This window comes from Triturus cristatus, chromosome 11 (assembly GCF_964204655.1).
Source record: "Triturus cristatus chromosome 11, aTriCri1.1, whole genome shotgun sequence".
NCBI classification, from domain to species: domain Eukaryota; kingdom Metazoa; phylum Chordata; class Amphibia; order Caudata; family Salamandridae; genus Triturus; species Triturus cristatus.
In genome coordinates this window covers 1,053,966,130-1,053,989,457 of record NC_140594.1, presented here as the reverse complement: position 1 = coordinate 1,053,989,457, position 23,328 = coordinate 1,053,966,130, and the positions used below count along the sequence as shown (strand labels likewise).

The following is a 23,328-nucleotide window of genomic DNA, read 5'->3' as shown; positions in this document are numbered from 1 at the left end:
CCTGTATTCAAAATGTTTTGCAATACCTGTATTAAAAATGTTTTGCCTGTTTAGGGCTATGAAGACTGGTTACGACACAAAGCTGACAATGAAGTTAACGGAGCTCCAGTGTATGTTGTCCGAAGTGGTGGCCTTGTTAAAACCAGGTCAAAGAACATTAGGGTGAGTGTCTGAGAAACAGCACTAACTTTATGTGATCCAACAGAGAAATGTTTCTTTTAAGCCAGGTGATACTTCAAATGTTAACACAATTTTCTTTCATTTATGTTTTTAGGTTGGTGATATAGTCAGAGTAGCCAAAGATGAGACCTTTCCTGCCGATTTGGTGCTACTGTCCTCGGAGAGAGTTGACGGTTCATGTCATGTCACTACTGCTAGCTTGGATGGAGAAACTAACCTTAAGGTTGGTAATTGTTAGCATTCTGTTAAGCACTCACTTGCTTTACTTGGATAATGCAATTGCTTATTGTATTGTTTGGGATGCATGTAGTGAACCTAGGGGGCTTAACTTTAATGTGTTTTGTGTTTCCTTATTCTATTTGGATAGTGGCAAAATTGAACCTCAATGCTTATCACTAATCTGCAAGATTAAGGTGGTATACATGGTTTGCGCCTACCGTAAAGTTGGTCTCCTCTTTAAAATCAATTTTTTTCCGTTTTTAAGATTTTATGAATGCTATCAAGATAAAGCTGATCTATCTTTTTGAGTTTCTTCCCTCAGTTCTTGATTTTTCTATATGCTCTGAATTAACAGTTGCTGAGAGACCCTTTCTAGACCCAGAAGCTTCTGATCTAATTACATAGAATTCATACAATATTTAATAAAGCTCAAAATATTTGCATTTCACTTCTGCTAGGCCACCTCAATGTAATTGTGATTCTAAAAATGTTGGTAGGTACCATGACACATACAACGCGCACAAAAGGGCTGCAGTTATTTATGTTCAGACCTTACTTTAAAAAAAACAAATGAAAGACATTGACAAAGCTCGATTATTCATCATTTTTATTAATACACAGTCCAAATGTGAAAACACTGAAAGTCAGTCAGGGGGAAAAAAGTAATAGTCCCACAATTTACTACTTTTGTGTCTACAAACACTTCTAATGGCTTAATCGGATGTTTGCAGGACTAAATGGGGTTTGTTCTGTACTATGTTTATTCTGTCCATTGAGGACATGGGAGATGAAAAAAACTCCAGGCTAGATGCTTGGACTGAACTGCTGTTGATTAGTGCCACATAATTAGTGAGAGGGTCTGAGACTCTAATTGTGACACCTCATTGGACCACATTAGGATTGCTGTCTGAAATAATAATGTGGGTTACCACACATAATGTATTCTTCAGTGATACCATTCACCTTTGCAACAAATGTAAGGTGATGAGAGTAATGCTTACAATTTGTCTACCACTGGCAATCGTTCGGGATAGTATCCTAACCCATAGTTCTTTTGCTCACCATGCTATCTCGGTTTGGACCCAGCTATATGCAAATCAGTCTTGACCCACATCTGGGCATACCCATGCCACTTTTGTGTGTTTCATGTACTGCCCTAAGTGTCATGTGTATAACCAGACGTGTGTCCCATGCTTACTGTGCGACTGGAACCAAGCTGTTACCCGGCTGATGAGTCCACAACTAGGGCGAAACTGGTCTTAGGCTGCTTGTGTTCCAGTTCAGGGAGGACTTGTCCTGGTAGTTCGGACTGGAAGGTTCCCATGAGGGACAGGGTCAAGACTGATTTGCATATGGCTGAGTCCAAAGTGAAATAGCATTGTGAGCTGAAGAACAATTGGTTGGGTTGCTACTCCAAGTGATTGCCAGTGGTTATACTTATTGCAGGCAGCCTCCCATCATATTGTGTGAGTTTCACACTCCACCCTTGGCCCTGAAAATTGAAATATTTCAACAAGAAAATAAAGTTTTATAAATTGGGTTTTAAATTATTTTGTTTAGAAAGGCAACTTGTTTGCCATTTAGGTGTAGTTTTTTTTAGCAAGAGTGTTAATCAGATGAAGTTTTTTTCATGTAAACATCTCGAACTGTGATTAAACTCTCAGTATTGATTTAGAAATATCTAAATCAATGGCATAGACTCCTGTCATTTTACAAGTACTTGAGATCCCAAAAGCGCATTGAAAATATATATATATATATATATATATATATTTTATTATTATTTTATTACGTATCTTGGCTTTCAGCCAGCCTTCTTCACCTTTGATTTGTTGATGTGTTGGTGGATCATTTACATTTTTCTTCCGTCTACTACAGCATGGGGCAATAGATCAACCCATTTTAGTCATTATTTGAATGACAAGCATTCTGTTCATTCACAAGGAGCACATCCAGCTCCAAGTAGCTTCAGTAAAGCCAAGGACAACCATGACGATATGTGCTTTTAGACTCTAGAGATTAGAAATATTGTTATTAGGTTTTTCCTTACGTTGATCAAGGCCTGGCAGCTCCCTCAGCAATAGTTTTACAACAGCCATGACAACACAAGATAAGCATTGTCAACGCCAAAACATTAGATCTAGGGCATTCCTAGAATGTTTTTGACTTTTTTTTTTATGTAGCAATGTTTTGTTGCATGTCAAAATATATTCCGTACACAAACCAACAGAATCATCCCCGTAAATAATCTGTATACTCCATATAATCTCTACATGCCCTTAATTCAATCTCTACATGAGCTCACAGCATTCAAATGAATAATTAACAAACACATATGTTTTGTAGTTTAAATAGGTTTTCCTATGCACTTTTCTTTTAAAAACAATTTGATCTTAATTATAATGTTGCATTCTGTAGTATCCTTTATATATAATTATCGTGTTACTTTCTCCCTAGCTGCTCAGCCAGTACGGTATGAATGTGCCGCGTGGAATATTGGTGTGGTGATGCTGAATGGAATGTTTCGGTGCCTGTGAGGTGAGGTGTGGCAGTTGGAGTATGGGCTGAGCAGCAGGCAGGCTGCTCCTGGTGGGGCTGCTCTACATTAACTTAACGTAACCTGCAACTAAGACTAAATAAACCTACTAAAATACATCTCGGCTACTGGACTTACTACACATTTTTGGCGATGATTAAAGTAAAAGAAACTGCGTGCTACAAAGGAAGTTACAGAAAGAAGGACTTTTATAGAAAATTAAGGTACCCAAGAACTGGAGAGAGACAATGCTCTAAAGCCTTCCAGCCCCACCAGTGACCTCTACATCGGTCGGGCCCCCAGCCAGGGCATGTGTCTTCTTACATTGTGTGGATATGCTTGTGTCCAGAAACAAGTTTCAATGCTTTGTCTGAGACAAGGCAAAGTGCATTTTATTATAGATCCTGCTAGTGCTGTCAAGGAAACTCTTCCTGCCACATCATTTGACACTCAGTCTCATGAACAAGCAGCCTGGATGAGTCCTTCACATGGGATAGTCCCAGCCAAGACGTGTTCGGTTGGGTACATGTTTGGGACCTCTCGCTTTTAATACAACCTGCAGCATGCCGGTGAACGCGTCAAACAATGCCTTAAATCATCTGTCAGCCGAACAAGCAAACTATTCTGTGGTAAGATTACCTGCACCTGTATTTATAGTGTGAACGTGTCCTGGATGAGCGGTTAACAAGTTTGACAAACCTTCTGCCAAACCGCTTTGCAATCTGTATGGGCCATCAATATTTTTCGTGAGGTTGGACATATGTAAGTACTTTACCGTAGTTATGTTTCTTTGGCGCTGTTTTATAAATGCAAAAAAAAAAAAGAGAAAAATCACTGTTACTTATGCGCGAGCCATGTGCAAGGCTTACCTGATGCAGAAATGCACTCATGGATGCCTCCGGGCATGTTAGTCTACGCTCGTGTCCATGGCGCGAGGAGGTCCTGACGAGCATACAGAGATCAGTCTGAGTCTCTGTTCACAGTGTGATGTCTCCTGTAGTCTGCCTGGAAAGCGTGCTGTGCATTTACCTTCAGTGCACAAGCGCGCCTCAAGTCACCCCACACTCTTCAGCTGTGCGTGCCGCCCTCTTGTGGAAGTTGAAGCGCGCAAGTCTGTTCTACCCATGTAGGTCTGCCAGCAGCCTTGTCGGACATAGCCAGGATAATTCGGCCGACGTTGTTGTGATTATGCTGCCAGCTGGTGTTCTTGGAAGCATTTCTAAAACAAAAAATATTGCACCAGCCGGTAAGCCTCAGAGTAACCTCAGGTTAACGTTTTTAAAAGCAAGTACTCAAAGGCTTTGCTGAAATAACTGCCGAGCACTCATTCCAAACAAGTGTCAGGAGTCTTTTGGTGCACTGTGTGACCTGCATCTGTTTCAAACAATTGTGTGTGTTCACGCTTCAAGAGTTCGTCAAGCTGCAGGACACTCTACTCCATAAACTCATTTTCTTGTCACTCTTTGTTTTTTTTTTCTTCGCACACAACAGCCAGAAGCTTCATTTAAATCCTGTCATTCTTCTTTATCTTCGCTCTGCTTTGTTTCATTTATAATGTCCATACTACAGAGTTGTTTAGTGTGATTCCATGCAGTGTGGATGAGTTATCCCTTTTGTCGTGTGGGGGCTAGTTTGTTTCCAGACTAGTGTTATAGGTAGGTGGTGCCCATTTTCAAAGTCTATTTGTTTACCCTTACATGAGGGATCACTAGGTGGATGGATTTCACCTATTTCTATATTTGTTGTTACACACCCTTACATGAGAGAGAGAAATGGGTGTAAGTCCTATTTCTACAATTTACACTTTAGACCCTTACACTGTGGGTGTCCATTGGGTTCTAGTCCCATTTATGCAGATCCGGTTTCATACCTTTACATGAGGGAACGGTGTGTAAGTCACCTTCTGCTACTCGTTCTGTTAGCTGCCCTTTGGTGAGGAGCAGCTGTATGGGTTTTAGTCACCCATTACTTTTATGTAATACATGTGTCTACCAAGCGTTTCTTTTGGCTAATTCATGCGTGCTATGTCGTGCCTCCTCTCATTCCCGTCTGGCCAATGGGTGTGGTTGGTGGTAGTCATAGCTGCGATTGTGTCGTTCAGCTAACCTGTTTCTTCTGCCATATTTGTATGCCATATTTTATAAAATTTATAGAGTGGGGGATGTGTGATATATTATCTTGTATATTTATCTACGCATCTTCTCAGTGCTTCTCAATTTTTTCTTAAATTCTTTCCTGTATATTGTGAGAAAGTGGCTCTGTATATACTGTTCCCTAATAGGTACAGGGTGTACAGAGTCCACAGTCCCCCAGAGGCTGATAGAGGTCAAAGTTAGGTATGACCTTACTCTCAAAAGTGGTAGCTTGGTCGAGCAGTAAGGCAGTACCAGAGGACAGTGTAAAGCATTTATTGTACACACTCAGTCAGCAAATGGTTTCACACACTCAATAACTGAACTCTAGGCCAATAATTTGTATATATAAAATATATGCTTGTTTTATTTTTAGAACCACAAAGGGGGTAAAAATATACTTTCTCAGAATGAGAGGTTGAATATAAATACTTTTGTTTCAAGCAATAAATTTGTGTAAACAGTCACAGTTGGTTGCAATAAACAATCCTATTTCCTAAACATAACAATGCATTGAGCTCAATGGTAAATTCAGGTTATTTGTAATAAATTACTTTTCAGATTACTTTTGGAATTCCAGGTCTGGATCCTAGAACCAGCCTGGGGTCAGTATTCAGAATCAAGTGATGAAAGTCGACTTAATAACTGTAATGATTTTTAAATAATATTTAGCTATTTCAAAAGTTAGCACTTGGAAAATATTTCACAGAAAACATTCAATGGATCTCTATGGCAAGAATTCAAATTGCAGGTAGAGTACTTAATCGTTACTTTAGTAATCCAGGACTGGGTGCCTAGACCCAGGACTGGGGTCCTTATCAAAAGCAGGTAAGTAATTTCGTTTGCAGAAATGGTACGATTTTAAAAGAATATTTCAAATTTGCAAAAGTAGACACTTAGAAGAAATTTCACAGAAAAGCAGACAATGGTTTCCTATGGGAGAAAAATGAGTTAGAAGTAAGTATAGTTGTGAACACTTTTCAGAGTCAGGGCTGGGCACCAAGATCCAGCACTGGGAGCTCACCTAGGAGCAGGTGAGTAAATTCGTTTTTGTCACTTGGCTGATTTTTGGTGAATTTTTGCAGTTTTGAAAAGTTCACACTTAGAAGATTTTTGAAGAAAAAGCCAGTCAATGTTACCCTATGAGGAAAATGAAGTTAGCGGTTTAAGGGTAAGTACTCGACTGGTAGTGTTGAAATTCCGGGCATGGACTCAGGGGTCCCCCAGTGTCAGGTAAGTACAGTTGGTTCACCCTCAGCGGTTTCAGGACGGCCGGGTGCAGAGAGAGTTGGGCCCAATGTTATCCTATGAGGGATAGGGGGGCCTTGGTTGGTGGCTGCTGTCTGGCAAGCCACGCGGCTGTGGGAGCTGGGCTCCTGGTCACTTACTCAGGGCAAGTGGGGAAGTAGGTTAGAGTAGAGAGGGCACTGCCAGGGCCACTCGGGCGGCTGGGTGCAGGGTGCTTTTGAGCCTTAGGGCGCTCAATGGAAATCAATGGGAATGTTCCGGTTTGGAAAGAGGCTGCAGGCTCGGGGACGAGGATGTTTCAGGTGCCACCACCACTTCGAGAGGTAAGTTGGGTAGTTGTAGGTTAGGTGGGTACCCCGGGATTGGGCACAGGGGGTCGCAGGGCGCCGGGTGCAGGGGTGCCTTTTGACGTCGGGAATCTTACCCTCTGGTTGATCGCGGCTGGGGTGGCACTTGGTTCTGAGGCTGCAGGCTTCTTCCGGGATGTCGAGGGGGGTCCTTGGGTGCCGGACTCTGGGTCACAGTCGCCGTGGGGTCGTCCTCTGGGTCTTTGTCCACTCCGGCACTGGCCAGGCTTGGCTGGTGCAGAGTGTGTTGGGTCCGCGGTCCCGGGCTGGTGCCAGGGATAGCAAGTAGGTTTCTTGAGTAGAGCCTCTACTCGTGGGAGTCCCAGGGGCTTAGAGCTAAAGGGTAGCCAGGTCCTCCGGGGTTGGTGAGGTTGCTGGCCACGTGGGATGCCGCGCTGGTGCAGGTTCGAGAGTCGACAGGCCGGTAGGGCTGGGGCCAAAGCAGTTGGTGTCTTCTTCTCTTTTTAGCAGCTGCAGGGCAGGTCTTTGTTCTTCTTGCTCTTCTTGTCGTTTTTCTATCTGGAATCTCCGGAAGGAAGGTTCAGGGGGCCCCTAAATACTAGATTTAGGGGCGTTACAGGTAGGTGAAGGCTAGGGACCAATGGGTCCTTGTCCTGGGGTGGGTACACCCCCTATCCTGCCTCTCTCCTGTGGGAGGGGGGCAGTAGCCTAATCCTGATAGGGTAGGGCCTCCCATCTTCAAGATGGCGAGAGCCCGGAGATGTGCTTCACCTCGCCTCCCCCACCTGAGGGGTGGGGTGGGCAGGCTGGCACATCCCCTGTCCTTGTATGGGGTTTCCGGCCAAGCTTCCCGCCAGAGTGGGGGGTTGCAGTGGCCTGGGGAAACTCCAACTGGCGGCATGCCTTTGAAGCTTCCCTTTGCTCATCCTGGGGGAGGAGATTTCTCACCTCACCCAGGATGTGCATTGTTGCGGGCCCGGGAGAGCAGGGGCTCTCCCACCCAGGGGTCCAGCAACGTGTCTGCTGTGTGGCAGCCTGGGCAGCCTCAGAGCAGACGTGGATTGCAAGTTAGCTGTAAGGGGGCATCTTCTAAGATGCCCTCTGGGGTGCTTAGTACATTAAATCCTACACTGGCATCAGTGTGGGTTCAATGTGCTGAGAAGTTTGATACCAAACTTCCCAGGCTTCAGTGTTGCCAATATGGTGCTGTGGAGCTCGTGTTTGACAAGCTCTCAGCACCATGTATTCTTAAGTGACAGCACTGCACTTACAGTGCCCAGGAATGGACCCGGGTACTGTAGGGGCACAGGGCTCCTGCTCCTGTGCCCACACCATAGGCGTAATGCACCCAGCTAGAGGGGTGGCTGACATATGCCTTGGCAGTGTAGGTGATGGGCATGGTACACAGTGATGTGTGCCATGTCGACTCTTTGTTTTGTCCTGCACCCAGACACTCAGCCTGCAAGGGCAGTGTGTGTGTGTAAGGGTACAGGGCCTCTGAGGGTGGCACAATGAGTGCTGCAGCCCTTAGAGGCCTTCCCTGGTCACAAGGCCCTGGGTACCTAGGGTACCAGTTACTAGGGGCTGACATGTGGCTAGGGTTTGCCAATTTGGAGTTTGTGTGGTTTAAGGAAGGAACATAGGCCCTGGGCACCTGATTGGCAGGAACCCAGGGTACACTCAATCGAAGTACATTCAGCAATTTAGCAAAAAGTGGGGGCATACCATGCAAGAAAGATGGCACTTTCTCACATATATTTTTCTATGCATCTTATCTTGTACTTTTATTTATTGTATCTACTTCATTTTCTCTTGTACATTTTTCAGTGCATCTTCTTTATATTGTTCCTTAATGCTTACTGAGCTTTTTCATTGTATATGTATTATGGCTCTGTCAGGTTTATGTTTTATTCCTGCTTGCATTTGTGTACTTAAGTATAATTTCTCTTTTTATGGTTCTTCTTGTTAAAAACTTATTCAGGTTTGCAGTTTCTTTTTTGTGTTAAATAAAAGGGGACAATATGTAGTATCCTGTTTATGTAATTATCTGGTTACTTTCTCCCTAGCTGCTCAGCAAGTGTGAATGTTGTTGTGGTGATGCTGATTGGAATGTTTGGGTGCCTGTGAGGTGAAGTTTGAGAGTTGTAGCATGGGCTGAGCAGCAGGCAGGCTACTCCTGGTGGGGCTGCTCTACATAAACTTAACCTGCAACTAAGACTTAATAAACCTACTAAAATACATCTCGGCTACTGGACTTACTTACAACACATTCTTCCTGAGTACTCTATAATTATTTATTCATTTTCTATAATTTTACTATAACTTTGTGTGCCGTCACTTTGAGTAATTTGTTTTCTAGTTTACAGCCTCTGTTTCAGTAACCTGTCATGTGCAGTATTTTGCATTATCAATAATAAACCTTACACACTCTAATCTCTACTGGGGGAAGCAAACATGGCCTCTTCTCAGAGTATCTTACAATATACAAAATTAGTGTCTGCTCATTGTGACGCTTGTTAATCCTACGGGTGCGGTCACAGATTCTGGAAATGTGGAGGCATCTGACAGAATCTCATAGATCTGCTGACAGGCGTGGCCACTGTCCCTCCTAGCTCTTGTGCTGTTGGAAAGCATCTGTAGCCCAATCGAGAAGCTTAGTTGAAAAAGGCACAAATTGATCATACCTGAATCTAAAATTATAAATATAACTTATAAACGGGTCTTGGAGGCTCTTTTTTCAGTAAGGACATGTTATGGCACTCGTTCACTGAATGTAGCATGCATCTACTGTTCGAGTGGACTGCATAGTACTGTATGAATACCTTCTTAAGTTCTTACTACTTAAAACAATTTCTGTTTTGTTTTCAGACACATTTTGCAGTTCCTGAAACTGCAGTATTACAGTCTGTTTCCAACCTGGATACACTTTCAGCAATTGTGGAGTGTCAGCAGCCAGAAGCAGACCTTTACAGGTACCTAATCCAGGCAAACCATGGATATTTTATAAAGCTTATGAAAGTGTTCTGTTTATGATGAAAGGATGTCGTTTTTATGTAACTAACTGATTGTTTTAAATGTATTTTTAAATTTGATTAAATAGTTGACTGAATTAGTTTCTGAGAACTGTTGAGAAATTGTGGCTCAATCGGTAGGGTTATATGCAGAAACATTTCTCTTGGGATTGTGCATAATTAAATGGGTGTGACGCTGAAAAAGTTGTTATCTGCTAAGACTGCAGGCTTGGTGTAAAAAAGAGATCATTTTTGAGCCACTGTCCAAGTAGGGTTCCTTGCTTGATCGGCATTGCATTAAAGTTTTTGAAGGTGGTTTACTTTAATGTGACTGAGCAGTAGATCTAGTATGTTGTAATTGGTATCTCACCTAGTTCAAGCTAATTCTGTCCTTTCTGCATTTGGAAGAGTGAAATGGTTTGTAGATTTGGCCCATTTCGTAATGATGCAATAGCCCAGAGGTGTTAACAGTTGTTCGGAATAATTTAAACATTTCCATTCAATTGTAAATGTTCATTGAATAGCAAGGGGTATGGGGGATGTATTTTGTGTGCTGGTTCAAATCAGAAGAAGCACCTGAACACCCAACTGAGTGGTACCTTAGCAGTTGTTCACACTGCATTTGCATAAATATTTGAACGAGGTGAGACGGTGAATAATCTAACAGTAAGATAAACCGGAGATTTGAGCTCATATTACATCACTAACACTTTATGCTCCTATTTTAGGTAAAACCTTATAAAGGAATACCATAAGCATATTTTCTGGACTGCAGGAGTTCACTGCCTATTGAGCCATGCTAAACTCTGTTGCAAACACAGACTAGCTTCCTTGTGCTATCTGCGATCTTCAACAAAAGGAGAGCTCTTTGAATGGAATAGTTAAGAAAAGTTTGTTGAGAGCACAGAGCAAATGTTTGTGCCTCAGTTAGCTGTAAGACCAAATAATTCAGTTGCCTAGTGTTAAGTGTTTTCAATACTTGCTTGTATGAGAATATCATGTGGACTTATAAGTGATATAGCGCAGTCAGAGACCATGGGGATGCAGGCTCGTGTAGGGAAAGGAAAGCCATTGGTCTTTGTGATCTAGCTACAGTAGAAACATCCTTAAACTTGGACATTAACCGGAGGAACATGCAAGACATTGCCCAATCTGCTTTAAAGCAAAGAAAATTATAATTTAAATGGTACCCAGTAGTCACTTTAGGTCACCTCTTTAAAAAGCCAGTGTTTTAATTAATATTTACATATAGGCCTAATTTTGCGACCTCTACCACCACCAGGAGTCTTAGACTCTGCATTGGCTTGATACTTTTACATGCATTGCAAATATTGAAGAAGGCTAGGTCTTACTAGCCCTAAAAACTGTAACAGAAGAGGAATATATAGCCAAGGTCCTAAAAATGGGGTTTGAGTTGAATGATTGCTCACCAGTGGCTAAAAAAATAAGTCATATATTGTTATAGATTTTAATTGACAACTGTAATAATTAAGTGACTTTCCTTAGCTTTAGTTCTATACAGTGTCTGAGGTGATTTAAATGAGGGGCAACAATAATGAGGAGTGAGAAGTATGTGTAAGGTTTTACCCTCAGCGTCCCTTTTCATATACAACAATACTTGAGGAGTGTTACCTTATTTTGTTGGATCCTATTACTATCGACAAGACAGAATGTTGCGTTGCCACTGTCTCACTCGGGTGTAGGATTGTTCACCCAATATGGAAACACAGTGTCCTTGTGGGATCCATTTTAGGGTCCTCAACCACAGTTACCACCTTGGCTTGCTTCATCTGACCCACGTCCCGCTCACCTAGTGTAGGGGGGGTGGGCTCAACACATTTGTATGTGGAGTTCTTTGGCTATGTGGTTTTAGGGACTGTGAGAAGAAATTAAAATTGCCTTCCGGATCCTACTACTTTTTTTAATGGTTGGTCCATTGGCAAGGTTAAAAACAGTGCGATGTCATAGGAGAGTAGTGACCTCAGATGTATAAGGTAACCCTCCTCAAGTATTTGATTTAAAATAAATCTGACCAACTTCTTGTATGTCACGGTTTGAGGATTGGTATTCCTACTCTTAACATTCTTGAATTGAAAGCACCAAACTAAAATGTAAAGTGAGAGTACATGCTAAACCAGTGCTTCAAATCTGTCCACATGTTGTAGGCAGTGTAAGTTTCCAACAGTATTTGCAGGTGATATGATTAACTAATATCTGTAATTCTCAACGTAGCTTGCAAAAAAAATATGAGAAGGTGCATTAACAGACTGAATGGTCTTAAACTCCAGGTGAAAGACAAAAAAGAAGAAAGCAGTCTATAATATGTTTTTTGTTTCAGTTTGTGCAGGATATTGATATACACTGCTGTCCTGCCTTATGTTAATGTGTTGCTTTTACAATCTGATAGACATCTAGCTGCAGATTCCTTATCTTTGAATTTCCTTGGTGTCAGATTGGATCCAGAAGATTTTTCTTTGAGCAATACCCCTGCGCACCGGTAGGTGGCGCTGGTCGGCTCCACATCGGTGCGGGGACTTCTTCTCTTTCTTTCCATGCTAGTCAAGCACTGATCCGTGAAGAGAGCTACTTTTGTTTTGTTTTTACTTTTGTCAAACTCCTTTTGATTAGTAGGTTTTTTCCCCCTCATGTTTAAGAAGACTTCTGGATTCAAACTGTGCTGCGCCTGTCACCACGCCATGTCGGTGACGGACCCGCTCATGGTTGCCGGTAGTGCCTTGTGCGCGACCATGACTTGAAGTCGTGCTCCGACTGCCGGGTCATGGCTACAAAGGCTTTAAGGGAGTGAACCCTAAAGCTACTTGCAGCCCGGCGGTCGACACTGCGTCGCGCGACTCGTAGGAGAACTTATTCACGGTCCTAGTCAAGAGGAAGGTCCGGACGCCTCTCCAGGAGTCCCCAGTCCTCTTCGTCCAAGTCATCCGGACACTCTGGTAAGAGGCATCATAAGCAGTTGGATCGTTCTTTGACTGTTCCTCAGCTGACGCGACGGAGGGCCCTCTGCGTTCTTGGCCTCTTTCTTCTGAACCTGCGCTGGGGTCGGCTTCCCGCCTCCCTGACTTTCCGGGAACCAGAGTGACCCCCATCCAACTGCAAGAATCTTATGAGGCCAAGCACTTCATTTTTGAGCGTCGTGACCCTTCCGGCGCGCCTACAGGCCCCATGGGGTCAGAGGGGGGCTCCATCGGGCCTGCTCCGGCGACTCTGGTGCTCTGTCACCCTATGGATCCGGGCCGACGCTGGTTGTAACCTCACGATCTTCCCTGACACTGATGCTCCCAACACGCTGGTACCCGTTGGTGGCATCAGACCCATTCTGATCACAGACGACCCGGAGCAGGGACTGCGTTAACCTACTGAGACAGAAACTCCAAGTCCTGAGCCCTATTCTGAGGGGCTATGAGTGGAGGGGGTGGAAATTGGGTGGGGTCGTTGGACCCTTTAGAAGACCAGCCTTATCAGGAAATGTACTGCTATGAGGAATTGGGTGTGGCCAGTGGACTGGACACCTCTCCAGATACTGGCATGATTTCTCCCCCTACCATGGCTATGGAGGAAGGAGTGTCTTTTGCTTTGGTGATGCGAAGGGTGGCTGAGGTCCTGGACCTTCAGTTCCCTTCCATGGCAGTCAAGACTTAATATCTTGATTGATGTCCTGCAGCCTGTTGTCTCCTCTTCTCTCTCTTGCTGCCCTTTAATGAGGCCATTACAGATATCCCACTGGGAACCTGGTCCAAACCCAGCACAGGGGCTCCTGTCAATAGGACAATTTCCTGCTGCCACCTCCCTGCTCCGAGTGGCCCAAGTTTCCTCACTACCCACATAACCCCAGAGAGCTTGGTGGGCCAAGACTCTAACTCCCATGGAGCATTCCCTTCCACTCCTCCAAACAGGGAATCCAAGAGTCTGGCTAGTTGGGGTAAGAAATTGTTTTCTTCCAACACCGCATGCTTAGTGGGCTGTTATTCCCACTCCTTTTGGGAAACGGCTGTGCAAGTGCTGCCACAGGTCCCGGAGGAGGCCCTGCCAGCCTTTCTCAAGCAGTGTAAGACTGGAGAGCTGCAGCTAAGTTGACCATCTGTTGTGGTCTTGACATGACTCGCTGGGCAGAGTGATTTCATCGGTGATGGGTGTTCGACGCCAAACCTGGTTGAGAATTTATGGCTTTTCAGGAGTTGTCCATACCTCTTTCATGGGCATGTCTTTTGATGGCGCCTGTCTCTTCTGAGACAACCCTGACAATTGTGCTGGAGCGATTTAAGGACTCGTGGGCTACGGCCAAGTCCTTGGGCTTCTCTGTGGCCTCACATCCCCAGTCTGCCTTTTGTGGCTACGGAAGGGGCTTTCGGTCATGCCCCAACCACAGTACAGCGCAAGTTCCACAGCCTCCTCACGGCCAAGGGCATGGCTCATTTTGACTGATGGTTCGGGTGGCCAGAGGTCCGATCAGTCCACCCCGCCTCTGCCTCCAAACCCTCCTATTCATGCCATACATAGATCACCAGTTGTTGACAGGATCAGCCATCACCCTCACCACTGGCAAACCATCACATCATAGAGGTGGGTCCCTCCCTCCATGCCTTCATCCTACGACCGGCTGACGGAGAATCATTTCATTTTCCTCCGGGAGGACGTCATGACTCTCTTGCCCAAGGGAGCCATAGAGAGGGTTCTTTCAGCCAGAGGTAGGCTGTGGTTGCTATTCCTGTTACTTTCTGGTCCCGAAAAAGGACAAGGGCCTTAGTCCTATCCTAGACTGACGAGCCCTCAACTACTTCCTCAAAAAAGAAAAATTCTAAATACTCACTGTAGCTCAGGGCCTGTTTGACCTGTAACCAGGATACTGGATGGTAGCGTTCAACTTGCAGGACACTTATTTCCACATTCCCGTTCTGCCTGCCCATTGGCACTACCTGCGATTTACGGTAGGCCGTGAGCATTTCAGTTCACTGTGCTCCCCTTTGGCCTTACCAGCGCTCCTTGGGTGTTCACCACGGTGATAGCGGTGATCGCAGCTCATCTGCGCAGATCAGGGGTGCCAGTCTTCCCTATCACGACGACTGGCTGTCGAAGGTGGGCTCGCCACAGGCTCTCATCTCCCACCTGGGGTTTGTTATCAACATGCCCAAGTCACACCTATCAAACTTTATCCCTATCAAACTCTTCCTTTCATCTGAGGTGTTTTGGAATTTCAGGGCTATCCACCCGAACTACGTGTCCTGGATATTCAGGCTAAGATACAGATGTTTCAGCCTTTTTTCCTGGATTTCTAACTGAGGCTACTGGGCCTCATGGCCTCCTGCATCCTGCTAGTGCCGCATGCCAGATGGCATATGCATGCTCTTCAGTGGGACCTGAAGTTCCAGTGGGCGCAGCATCATGGGAATCTTTCCGACATGGTCCAGATCTCGGAGAGAACTGCATGAGACCTGCAGTGGTAGCTAACAGAACATGATTTGGTCAGAGGCAGACCCTCCGCTTTCCCCAACCAGATCTCACAATAGTGTTCCGCTTTTGGGATGGTGCGGCCATCTGGGAGAGGTGGAGATCAGAGAACTCTGGTCTAAAGCAGAATCGGGACTCCACATCAACATGCTGGAGCTCTGAGCAATCGGATTAGCATTAAAAGCCTTTCTACACTACATCAAAGGAAGGCTCTTTCAAGTGTTCACCTACAACACCACTACCATGTGGTACTGCAACAATCTGAAAGAGACACGTTAGTGATAGATTCCTTACCTTAGAATATCCCCAGGCGTCAGACTGGATCCGGAAAGTTTTTGTCAGCAGTACCCTTGCGCTTCGTTAGGTGTCGTCGTTCGGCTCTGCGTACGTCGCTGGCGTCGTAGTCGCAGAGATGGCGTCGACGGAGCTACTTGGACACGCCCACACGCGATGACGTCAGTTCTTTCTTTTTCCGCGCAAGCAAGCGCTGATCCGAGAGAGAGCGGTAATCTTAGTTAATCTTTTAACTTGGTTTTTGAGACTTGTTTGTCTTGTTTTGTCGAGTACTCGACTCCTGGTGCAGTAGGGGTGCCCAGGTTTAAGTTCTGTAGGGACTGCCGTCGGACCATGTCGGTGGCGGACCCGCATAACGTGCATCTCTTCTGCTTGGGGCACGCCCATGACCCCGAGGCGTGCCCCGGTTGTCGGGCCATGGCGCCGAAGGCTTTGCGGGAGCATTCCCGAAAGTTGTTGGAGGCCCGGCAATCTGCTCCGCACCGCTTAAGGTCCCGCTCCCGTGGGAGGTCCAGGGACAGGTCGCAGGGCCGACACCATCGTTCGTCGGAATCGGAGACAGGTAAGTCAAGGCGCCACAAGAAGTCGAAGAAGCGACGGCACTCTTCGTTTACCCCTCACAGGTCGCGGGACACGGTGGAGGGGGCGGGTGGTCACTCCCCTGCTGGAGCTTCCGTTGTTGCCTGCGGCTTGCGCGCCTTTCCTGGGCCCGCATGCGACTTCGGAAGACATACAGGTGTTCCTGTAGGCCATGCGCCGTTTGTTTCCCACATCGGATCCCTCAGGAGCACCTTTGGGCCCCGTGGACCCGTAGGGTGGTTCTGCTCCCGTGCCGCCTCCGTCGGCTCCGGCCTCGGCGTGGCTGTCTGCTCCGGCCTCGGCACCACAGGCGCCGGGCCTGATGCCGACTCAGACGTCGGGCCGACGCTGGACACGACGCTGTTGCCTACGGGGCCAGACTACGTCAACCATGGATTAGTATATTATCCTTTGATTTCAATTCCAGGTGGGGAGTTTATTCCCTTTCCCCGGGCCCCTCGTCCTTACCGGCCTGTTACATGGCCGGTGGACGAAGGGGAGTACTGGGAGGTGTCTGAGGACCATCGCAGCTCAATACGAGGATGAACCGGAGTGGGAGGGTGATGTGGAAGGTCCAGTCGATCTGGATTTCTCTCCGCACCCTGGTACACTGTCCCCTGCTTCCGTAGCTACGGAAGAGGTTGGGACTTTTTCTGTGGTGTTGCGTAGGGCGGCAGAGGCTCTTAATGTCGAGCTCCCATCTGTGCCTATTGGGACCAATCTCCTGACTGAGGAGCTGCAGCCTGCGACCTCCTCTGCGGAGCCGCTACTGCCCTTTAATGACGCACTTAGACATTCTGTTAAGCACCTGGACCAAGACTAGCACAGGCGTTCCTGTGGATAAGAGTGTGGCACGACGTCCTCGCCCTGCACCGGGCGACCACAGTTTTCTCACGCAACACCCAACGCCGGAGAGTCTGGTTGTCCAGGCCTCTGCCTCGCCGAGCGCGTTCCCTTCCGCACCTCCGGATATGAAATCTAAAAAACTGGAGCCGTTTGAGAAAAAGATTTTCACCTCTGCCAGTTCCAGGTTGCGGGCGGTGAATACTGCGTGCCTGTTGGGCCGCTATTCCCACACGGTGTGGGACGCAGTCTCACAGGTGCTGCCTCAGTGTCCAGTGGAGTGATGCTGCGAAATTCACTATCTGTTGTGGTCTTGATACAGCTGACTCCCTCGGCAGGGCAATCTCCACAACGGTGGCGCTACGCCGTTACGCTTGGCTCACCCCTACTGGCTTCTCAAAGGATGTCTAGAACACTCTGTTGGACATGCCCTTTGATGGCACACACCTCTTTGGTGACAAGGCGGATAGCACTTTGGAGCTCTTTAAGGACTCCCGAGCTACGGCCCAGTCCTTGGGTCTTGCCACCACGCACGCTTCCTTGGATACCACCTCATGTTGGGGGATCACTTGGCACTTCTCCGGCAGGAAGTTGCGGCCCTCGAGCGTGGTCCGATTCCAGAGATAGGTCGTGGTTGTTATTGCCACTACTTCTTGATTCCAAAGAAGGACAAGGGCCTGCGTCCCATCTTCGACCTCCGGGACGTCAATCGCTTCCTCCGGAAGAAGTTCAAGATGCTCACGCTTGCTCAGGTCTTGTCTGCCCTAGACCCGCAAGACTGGATGGTAGCGTTGGACTTGCCGGATGCTTATTTTCATATCCCCATCCTGCCGGCCCACTGGCATTACCTGCGGTTCACGGTAAGCCATGAGCACTTTCAGTTCACTGTGCTCCCCTTTGGCCTTACCAGCGCCCCTCGGGTGTTCACGAAAGAGGTCTCTACTAGATAAAGCGTTACCGAAGGTGAGTAACTTGACCTTTGCTGCCAGAGTGCCTTCTTTTCATTGACACATGTGTGAAAGCATCAAAACAAGAGCATTTGCTACCTTTGTTGGCTACTTTTTTCTTAATCTGTAAATTATTTACCTTTTTACAGATTTGTTGGAAGAATCACAATAAACCATCATCCGGATGAAATTGTAAAGTAAGTGACTAGTTACCTTAACTATTCAGGTCACAATTCAAATCAAGTTGTTAATAATCTCTGTTACTCAAGACATTGCTATGCTTTTAGATATCTTGTACTTATTTTCTTAGGAGAGACACTCCTATGGATTGTAGATGAGAGATGACCAACGTGGGCCAAAATGGGCTAGATCCATTCGAGGTTTTCATTCACATTGGCATTAATTATAAACCGAATACATTAACGTGAAAATCTTGCATAATATTTCCTGAGCTTGTGTATTTAACTACAGCTATTCCATGAATTTCAGCTTAAAACAAGTTAAACAGAAAATGCCTTTCTAATTCCTGCTGCAGCTGTAAATATTCTTTTTTTTTCATTAACAAACTAAAAATAAAACTGAATCACAAAATATTCATTGTGGTGTTTACTTTCTGTTTATTCTCCAGTGGTATGCTCTTGTTGCCTTTATCACGTTTCAAAAATATTAAAAGATTTTCTCTGTCATGTTAGAAAGAGTCTGATCTTAACTGCACAGACTAAAAACACCCGCTCAAGTTAAGTGTATAAAAACCTTCCACAAAGCATTTGGAAAGCTAAATAAAAACTCTGCTTTCCTTTTTCATTGCAATGTGCTTCAACATTAATGACAGGCTGTCCTTTGGCCATTTTTCAGCCCGTGTGGATAACTCAATACTCCTAATGCTTGAGAAACAGACTTGAATTATTTTACTTTGAGTCCCGCTTCTTGGAGCATGGCGTTCTGGTTTGAATCTGCTAACTCTAAGCATGTTAGAAAAGTATCAGTCTCTGTGAGAACCACAGCATTTGTTGGCTCCATGTTCTCCTGCTGCTCTCTTCTCCTCAATCAGGTGGTCCACAACCTCCACGGTGTCTCCTACCCCAGTTTCAGTAGATAAAAAAAGATTCAAATATTTGTATTTTGACCTGTGTCAAAGGCCCGGTCTAAATTGATTCTACTCATGACAGTAGAAATAAATGGGTTCACATTAGATCCACTTAAAAACTTTGAAGCCTACATTTAATAAATGTATTCTCAGCTCTGGCCTCTGGCAGTACACATAATGATAAAAGAAATATCACATTGAGTGACTCAATATATTTTAAGACAGTCTTAAAATATTATAACTACACGATGATTTTAAATACGCATAACTAACCGAACTAACTCATGTGTAAACAATGCATTCTCAAAATTACAAGCAATTGTAAATAAGTAATGTACATATTATGAAGCCTTGGTTTCATGATTGATAAGTATGTAAAACTTGATAAAGTAAAAGTCAAACCATGAAAGCTAGCTTTACAGAGGTATTGCAGATTTCACATGATGGTGCTCTGTGTTTTCTGGGTTCAGAGTTCCATAGCCAAAGTGCCTGCACAAGCTAACACTAACAACCTTGTCACTATCAGTTTGGTGCTTGGACAGAAGTAAAGTGTGGACTTAGGTTAAAACATCTGGTAAGGCCAGTGTTTCAGTAGGCGTTGCTGTCAAGGCAAAATATTGATTTGGACCCCTATGTGCTATTACCAGTGAATAGTTACTGAGACAATGACTGAATTTAATAGCGCGCATAGCATGCGTTCTGCTGTGTTTTCTATAATGTTATGATACTTCAGAGATTGGAGCGGAACCCTAGATGCATTCTATGATTGTTGTCACAGCAAGATGAGATCAAGGCATTTACCACTGAGAGAAACCTCTTCATCTTACTAATGTACAAAAGTAAGGAAAGTTTTGGAAGTACCTGAAAGTACAGATTTTTAACAAATGCCACTCGTACTGCACGCAAGTTAGATCAAAGATTTGACTTGTTTACATGGGGGTTCTGGTAGGTCAATAGAATGTTGGACTTTGTCAAGTAATTCTTTCTGGGACATTTCTTATTTACCTTTAATTCCACATTGTGTGGGGACAACATGCTGCATGGAATAGAACTATTGTTATAAATCTGTTGGTTTAACTGTAATGTCACCAGTTGCAACATCCTCAATTTGAGGTGATCACTGGGACGTTTGTCTACTTAGTTGTATTCTCTGCTTTTTGAAGCTACATGCAGTGTTTCACAAGGCCATAACTATCCTTTGTTATCCCATCTGTACTCGTGACTTTTCAAATCAACCTAAAGGTACTTTTCCTTAGTACCTATGCACACACTTAAGACCTCAAAAGTAGCATAAAAAGTTTGTATTGGTAGGTCGAATAATTATATGAAGTCCCTTAACTCGCTTTGAGATGGGATGGCCAACATCTAAGGCTTCTGTTAGCCTTTGTTGAGAGGCCAGATATCTCCATGTGCCACTCAGTTTAGGCCTATGTCCATTCTTTCAAATACTTTCCAGAGGCGTGTGCCAATTGACATAATCTATAGAACATCCATCTTGCATAACTCATTTAATGTGTGCAGCAAATACTCCCTGAACACTAGTTGCAGGGTTGACAGCCAGTTTGTACCCACATCACTACCCAACATGCTTGCTTGGTGGTTCTGGACATTTCAACTGGCATTTTGTTTCCAGCTTTCTAATTTTCCCATTGTTTGTGAATTGTGTTAACTAGAAGCAGATGTAAGAAACTGTTGATTCTTATGGAACCTCAGCTAACTGTCATAGACCCTATGTGTTCACAATGATTCTTCAACCAGTTCCCATAAGGATACTGTGTATTATAGTTCCAGAACCGAGGAGTTAGATGCACATGCCCAAGTGTCTCAGGCATTGACCTGAATCTCTTCAAATGTTATTTGTCATTCTCTGGTTGCCTTCTTCTGCGTAGGGTCATCTTCCTGCAAGGCACCTCAAATGATGAATTTCTACTAGATAAAACGTAGGATTTGGTTCTCATTTGAGTAAATCTATTTTAATCACTAGGAATACTTTTGACAATGAATTTACCCTGCAAGAAGGGTTTGGCTTCACTTGGGATGCGGAGACAAAAAATGAGGGGTAGTCTGCAAACGAGAGTAAGGTTCTGGATGTATTCGGCAACCTATATGTATATCCTGAGCTGTGACTGTTTTTATAGTGTTGTCAGCTTGTTTAAGGCCAAAAATTAAACACTACGCATGAAAGATACAAATTTCATGTTTAGAATGTTTTTCCAATTGTGAAAATTTAAACTTTGTTGCGGTGATTATGAAAAGGAAATATACATTTTGATTTTAGACCACTTGGCCCAGAAAATCTTCTACTTCGCGGAGCAAGATTAAAAAACACCAGAGAGATTTTTGGTAAGTATAACAATATTTTAATGTTTGTTGAAACTAACTTTTTAAAATAAAGTACAACTGATTATTATTCTGACATAGTTATGATCATATAGATTAAAAAATCTTTCTGTAATGGCAGTGTGTGAAATGACTTTGCCGTTAAGAAGACTGCCAATACAGTAAAACCAGCAGCCATGTGTCAAAACACTCGTCCACAAACCCTAGCCCAAGTATGAAGAAGGGAGAATGAAAGAAAATACAAATTCTTATGATCACTATAGTTGGGTCTAAGATTTTTGTAATTTAGACCTGTGATTTTGCAATGATTTTTATTCCATTTAATTTTCTTGCAGGTAATATTAGCTATTTTTCAGGTTCTAGTGCTTAAGTTTTGAAGTGATTGTCTAGTTAAAAAGTCCTGAGTTTCAGCTTTCTTCAGTATGAAAAAAGACTGTAGTTAGTGAATATTTTTGCTTGGAAGTACAGATGCAGCACAAGATAATTAGATCCGAAAACAAAAAAACAATTCAAATTTTAAGAATAATCTCTGCAGTTACATTATTGTCTCTATGGTAATATGAATGAACGAGGCAAGAAATACACTGCACCCATGTAATGTTCATTGGTTATTCCTTGGAAAATAGGTCAATGGAAAAAACATAAATGAATGCTTGGTAAACAGAAAATGTAATATTGATTCTGTTGAAGATGCTTTGTAGTACCTTCTGAGGGAGGTCGGAGGCCTTTTTCTCACCATGCTAACTTTGTAGATGCATAGAGTGTTTGAAATCTGGCGGGTTGTAATGTTTTTTTTAATCGTGTTGGTACAAATTGATATTAAGTCTGCTCTGAAGTTCACAACTTAAGATGGTAGGAAGAGTGATAAAATGGATACATGAGTAAGGAACACTGAGGACTACGGTTAGTTTACAACACCACAATAGCTCTGAAACATTTACTCATCTACACTTTGAGCAGATAGTTGATTCACATGTTCTTAGTTTTCACAAGTGTAGGGAGGGAGTACCATTATATCAGATAATTTGTGACAAGCTGTACAAGCATTCCTTATTACTTTTCATTAAACGTTGCTCTCCAGACCCCTCGTCTTCAATCCATAGTGGGAATCTGAATCTGGTATACTCTAGGTTCCCATTTTGCAGCACTATATACTTTACATTTTAACCATTCTTCAAAGGAATTGTGGTCTATCACGCACCATTTTGCTAGCACAGGCCAGCTGACCGTCAACCCTATGTAAATTGGTCTTCCAAAAAGTTGGAAGTTTATTTGCAGATTTTTACAACTTCCTTGGGAGTGAGTTGATGGCTTTGGAAATTTTGAAAGAATTTGGCTTACTCCCGGGAATAAAAATCAGATTCCCATAAATGCTTGTATCCATATTTTTTTTTTTTTTTTTTTTTAGTTCGAGTTCGAGTCTTTCCCATCTGTATAAGGAACAAACTTTAAACAGCGACATTATACAATGAAAGTTCAATTAAAAATCAAGATAAAATTCTTTGAAGTGCTTCAAACGTGTGCAGGTCTTTAAGTTATTAACATCAATGTAGTTTCAGGTGAATTGCTTTAAACAAAGGGTGAAGATGACTGTTCTGTTTTCATGTTCTTGAAACACCAGAATAATAAATGATAAAGTTAAGAGCCTTTTATTTTGCAGTCAGCATATTTGATTCTTTTTTTAGGTAGAACATGGAGACCCAATCAAATTGTTAACAATAACAGCCTCTTCAAATGGTCAGGGACAATCAATAAGTATGGACTGAACACGTTTTGGATATTGAGAAAGATATTGATTTTCTTTTTCTTCTTGTAGCATAATCCAGATTTGCTAGTCAAGGAAACACTTTGAGTAGCTGCTTATTAATGGTGACAATTAAAGAACACAGTTTTGCTGTTTGCAAGTAAACTAAAGTCTAAATCAAAGCTTACCTCACCTTATCTCATGCCTTTCCACTGAACTGTTCATCTTTCGTGATAAATGTACTAAGAAAAATGAAAGCTTTGCTTATGCCATCAAATTAAAAGATTGGACTCCCTGCTTCACTCTTAGAGCCTGATTTGCCATGTTGGCTGGAAGCGCCAAAAGCCCCTTTCAGGGACTCGCCCTCAACCCAAAGTTGAGCTGAAAAACCAGCATA

At 43.9% G+C, this 23,328-nt stretch overlaps 1 protein-coding gene across 3 annotated transcripts in view; it reads left to right on the top strand.

Moving 5' to 3' along the window:
* The window catches only part of ATP11B (ATPase phospholipid transporting 11B (putative)), a 446,007-nt gene that overhangs the window by 133,963 nt on the left and 288,716 nt on the right, over window positions 1-23,328 (top strand). For all 3 annotated transcript variants that reach the window (XM_085635367.1, XM_085635368.1, XM_085635366.1), the window contains exons 5-9: window positions 55-162; window positions 275-403; window positions 9,492-9,595; window positions 17,910-17,957; window positions 21,126-21,190. In XM_085635367.1, coding sequence (XP_085491493.1) covers window positions 55-162; window positions 275-403; window positions 9,492-9,595; window positions 17,910-17,957; window positions 21,126-21,190 — 454 coding nt within the window. The remainder of the gene's footprint in view (window positions 1-54; window positions 163-274; window positions 404-9,491; window positions 9,596-17,909; window positions 17,958-21,125; window positions 21,191-23,328) is intronic.